This window comes from Lampris incognitus, chromosome 16 (assembly GCF_029633865.1).
Source record: "Lampris incognitus isolate fLamInc1 chromosome 16, fLamInc1.hap2, whole genome shotgun sequence".
Classification (NCBI taxonomy): Eukaryota; Metazoa; Chordata; class Actinopteri; order Lampriformes; family Lampridae; genus Lampris; species Lampris incognitus.
Genome location: NC_079226.1, coordinates 37,044,075 through 37,048,757, shown reverse-complemented (window position 1 = coordinate 37,048,757; position 4,683 = coordinate 37,044,075). Strand labels below are relative to the sequence as shown.

Here is a 4,683-nt window from a genome sequence, read left to right as displayed (position 1 = left end):
AGACCTCGGGTGTCTTCTCTTAACCGAGGTCTGTTAGATGTGGGTACTGATGCTCGGCCTCCACCTCCACCTCCACCTCCACCCCTCCCGGACACGCCGAACAGGAGCTTGCTCGCGGTAGACGTCTCAGAAAAGTACGCTTGTCGGCCTCGCTCCGTCCCCGTCCCTCCCTCGTGAGAGCGGCAGACAGTGTGTGGGCCCCCGGGGTCCCCCTGCAGCAGGACCCCGGGGGCCAGTTTTATTTGCTCCTTTTTTTCCTCCCTGTCTCTCTCCACCTGCAACCCCCCCACCCCCCACCCCCACCCCTCCATCTGCAGTGGCTCAGTTCAGGTTATAAGCTGCGGCTCCCAGGACTGGCTGGCCATCTGGGGGCGACACTGAGTAATGGCCAGGGCCCCCGTCGGGGGCTGGCTGTCCAGGCAAAGGCCACTGACCATGTGCTGCAGAGCGGCTCCCTTTGGCCTCCATTTCTGCAAGGGGGGGGGGGACAAAAAGAGAGGAAGGAGGTCAGATCAGCAGTTTGTCTCGTTTGGTTCGTTCTAGAGGCGGTTTACAAACACTGGCCAGACAATCTGGTTTACATTATTCCCCCCTTTGTAAGATGATGGGCCGCGGCGGTTCAGCAGGTTCAACTCAGGACTGAGTAACGGACTCTGAGTCAGTCCTGGATTACAGCAGTGCCGTGAACCATTCATCTAGACTTTATCTGGAGTGGGGAGAGAAATCGTATCACAGCCAGCTGCAGAGTGCAGGGCCCTGCCGTCGCAGCTCGGGAGGACCAGAAAGAAACCACTTGAATGTACCAATCATTTCTTCTTGTGTTGGTAGCCTTGTCTCCGGTATGGCTTGTACACATTAACCTGGTTAGGTAACGTCAGAAACAAGGACGCTGGGCCACAGCTTGGGCCGAGAAAGGGAGGCAAATAAGCAGCCCAGGAGGCTGGGAGGGCAAACCCAGAGGCCCGCAGGGGAAGAAGAAGAGAGCAGAGGAACGTGAGCGGGTGACATGGCAGCGACCTTCGTGACACATAATCTCATCTGCTCCCGTTAGCGCGGGAAGGGGGGGCTGCAGCTCCCCCTAGTGGTGGCAGGTGGCTGTGTAACAGCTGAGACCTAACAGTATGCCTCACTTTTCCTGACGTACAAATAATAATAATAAAAAACATACTGTAACGTGCATGGATAAGTAGACACGTTGGCCCTGGGCTAACGGGTCGGACCCTTTAGTCGACTGGTTAACGTTGTCGCTTACGGAGCGGGAGACACGGGTTCGCGTCCCGGCTGTTGCGGTTCCCGGACTGCCCCCCCCCCCGGAATTCGTTACAATACCTCTATTTTACACAGTGGACGTGTATATTTATAATAATAAAGTGAGTAAACACTCCGTTCCAAACCTGCTACACACGCGCCTTACAAACAAAACAATGACGTCATGCTGGCTGGGGGAGCGCAATGGCTGATGGGACTGTTGAGGTTCGATTTAAGATTGCGTTTTAATGATGTGGTGCTCGTGTTGTGGTTATTCTCGTGTTGTTGTTTCGGGGGTTCAACTCAACACTAAGCAGGAGACCGTTTCTTGACTAACTGACTGTAGGACCGTGACTGGGACTGATGTCACCACTTAGGAAACGGGGGGGGGGCTCATTCCGTGGCTGTCAGTCCTGGTCCGTTCTGGCCGGTGTGGATAAAAGAGCACCCCCGGGGTCGTGCGGTGTATGGGGGCAACGGGAGTTGCGATTTAAAAAAAAGTTCTCTGCTTCTCGACTCCTTCTCCCACGCCGGCTCACCACAATACTGTGGCGAATTCAGGGGGGCAGCCGGGGACCGGGATCTCCCGCACCACGAGAAGCCACCACGTTTACCAGTCGACTAAAGGGTCCGACCTGTTAGCTGGCGGGTCGTTTATTCGTCATTGTTACACTACCCCCCCCCCTCATTTGGGAAGTGGCCTCTGGGCTCACGCGCCTCCGATGGCCTCACGGTCTCACCACCCCACTTCTGACTAGGGGGGTGTAAGAAAATATCGCGATACTCGAGAGTATCGCGATACTACTCTTTTGCGGCACTGTATCGGTTCTCAAAACCGCTACATCGATTTTGGTTGTTTACCTGCAGCCAAGCAACCGAAAGCGTTCTCCCTACGCCTCCTTCGCGGCCTGAAGGTGACGCGATCCACGCGAGGAGGCTTCAGCGTGTGAACTAGCGAGAGCAGCCGACAGGAGTTTGAAGGAAGCTGGTGTTACGACTATCTCCTTCCTGTGGAAACGTGAGCCAGGGGAGTTATTCCACAAGAGGTCCGGCCACGTGCCGTCGGGTTAATCGGGTGGGATAAAGGGGAAAAGTTGACATGAAGTTTCATCTTTATCTTCGAGGGGACACGGGGGTGTTTTAAACGTTTCTCTCCCCCCCTTCGCTGAAATCACTTCCTCATTTCACAACACGTACGCAGTCCCGATTCCGTGGGATATTGTTCTCCCGCTGACGCGTTTTCAGGGATCCTCCCAAGGCTGCAGTCACCGACGCTTGGGCGGGTTCCTGATCCTGCTGTACGAGACTTAACCCAAAAGTAAATGGGCAGAAACGGTGTTCCTCGTTAAAAGGCTATCTATAAATCACTAGGTACGAAAGGTTCTGGTTATTGGGCCCGATGAAGAAATCGTTACGGCAGAACTTGGAAGCAACAACAGAGGCTTTGTGTTTGCAGAGCCAGATGGAGGCCTATCAAAGTGTAGAGGGGTACACAACGGCTAACCTCCCAGACAGCAGGGGGCATGGTGGCTGGGTGTGTGTGTGTCTGTGTGTGTGTGTCTGTGTGTGTGTGACTGAACCACTTGTGAGTGCATGTGTGCTTGTGCACCAGGTTGTGTGTATGTGCATATGTGTGGCTAAAACGTGTGTGTGTGTGTGTACAGCATGTGTAGTCCATGTGTATGGCGGGTTTGGAGGGAGGGAGGGAGGGAGGGAGGGAGGGAGAGAACACTAAGGGGCACAACAGAGAGCGACTGACGGACTGACGGAGGGGTTAGGTGGACGGCAGGGCCACCAGCCAGCATGAGGTCTGTAAGGAAACGCTCTCATTGTAGCGAGCAGCATCCGGCTTGGTCGGGCGTCCCTACAGACACAAGCCGGATGTGGGTCTGTGTCCTGGTCGCTGCACTAGCGCCTCCTGTGGTCGGTTAGGGCAGCTGTTTGGGGGGGGGATAGTGTGATCCTCCCACGCGCTCTACCCCCCTGGTGAAACTCCTCACCGTCAGGTGAAAAGAAGCGGCTGGCGACTCCACATGTATGGGAGGAGGCGTGCGGTAGTCGGCAGATGGGGCGGAGCAGCGACCGGGACGGTTTGGAAGGGCGGGGTAATGGAACCGGTCCAACCGGGGAGAAGAATCCCAAAAAAATAAAAATAAAAAACAGCGTCACGACGCGTCATATTCTGCCTGGGTTGTGCTGAAATATGGCGCCAGCGGCGGGAACTCCTCCACGCAGAGGAGCAAAGTGCATCTGAACTTCCACGACGGGGGTCAGATGAAGTTCTCCCACGGTTTTATCTCAGGAGGAAAGTTCTGGAGAAGTGCTGGATTCAAAACAGCATTACAGATTAGCCGATGGGCGGCCTCCAAAACAGGCCTCAGAGGACGGTGACGGGCCCTGCCGAGAGACCGGAGGATGTGTTGGCAAGGCTCCCACACACTCGCTCACACATGGTTTGAATTTAAACACGCTCTCCAAGGTCATAAATCAAACGGCGGAGCCAGCGAGGGTCCAGCGGGGACGCCAGTGTTTAACATTCGCAAAGCGAAGCGCCGGGAGAGCGGGAACAGGGTGGGGTCGTCCAGTTATGGGATCTCCTCGGTTTTACTGGCTCTGTGAAATCCACCGCTCGCTCCCCCGCTGGCGTCCGCACAGCCAGGCCCTGTCGAGCGGGCCGGGCGGCTCGCCGCCTCCCCGGTGTCGCCCGCGGGCAGGGCCGCTCCTCTGTTTCCGGGGGAACCGTCGCTCACGGTCTTCACGTCTTCGGTCCCATGGTTGGCATGTAGCGAATAAATAAGACCGCGATATCAGCCTTCTGGGGGAAAAACTGACAGCTGCTCATAAAAGATGACCGAGGGCACTGAACTATGAACACACTGGTGTGCTGGTCTAAAGACGAGCTATCCCGCTATCCCCCCCCTCCCGAACAGCTCCACCCCCTCTGCCGATCCGGGGAGGGCTGCAGACTACCACGGGCCTCCTCCGATACATGTGGAGTCGCCAGCCGCTTCTTTTCCCCTGGCGGTGAGGGGTTTCACCAGGGGGATGTAGCGCGCGGGAGGATCACGCTATCCCCCCCCTCCCGAACAGCTCCACCCCCTCTGCCGATCCAGGGAGGGCTGCAGACTACCACGTGCCTCCTCCGATACATGTGGAGTCGCCAGCCGCTTCTTTTCCCCTGACGGTGAGGAGTTTCACCAGGGGGATGTAGCATGCGGGAGGGTCACGCTATTTACCCCTGTCCCTGCCCCCCAAAATAGGTGCCCCAACCGCCCAGAGGAGGCGCTAGTGCAGTGACCAGGACATATACCCACATCCGGCTTCCCGCCCGCAGACAGGGCCGATTGTGTCTGTAGGGACGCCGGATGCAACACGGGGATTCGAACCGGCGATGTTGGTAGGCAACAGAACAGACCGCCACGCCACCCGGACGCC

General features: G+C 56.9%; 1 protein-coding gene across 1 annotated transcript in view; it reads right to left on the bottom strand.

Moving 5' to 3' along the window:
• Nucleotides 1–322: 322 nt before the first annotated feature.
• The window catches only part of galnt16 (UDP-N-acetyl-alpha-D-galactosamine:polypeptide N-acetylgalactosaminyltransferase 16), a 14,584-nt gene continuing 10,223 nt past the window's right edge, over nucleotides 323–4,683 (bottom strand). Inside the window, 1 exon segment of the mRNA XM_056295444.1 lies at nucleotides 323–470. Coding sequence (XP_056151419.1) covers nucleotides 327–470 — 144 coding nt within the window. The 3' untranslated portion in view covers nucleotides 323–326.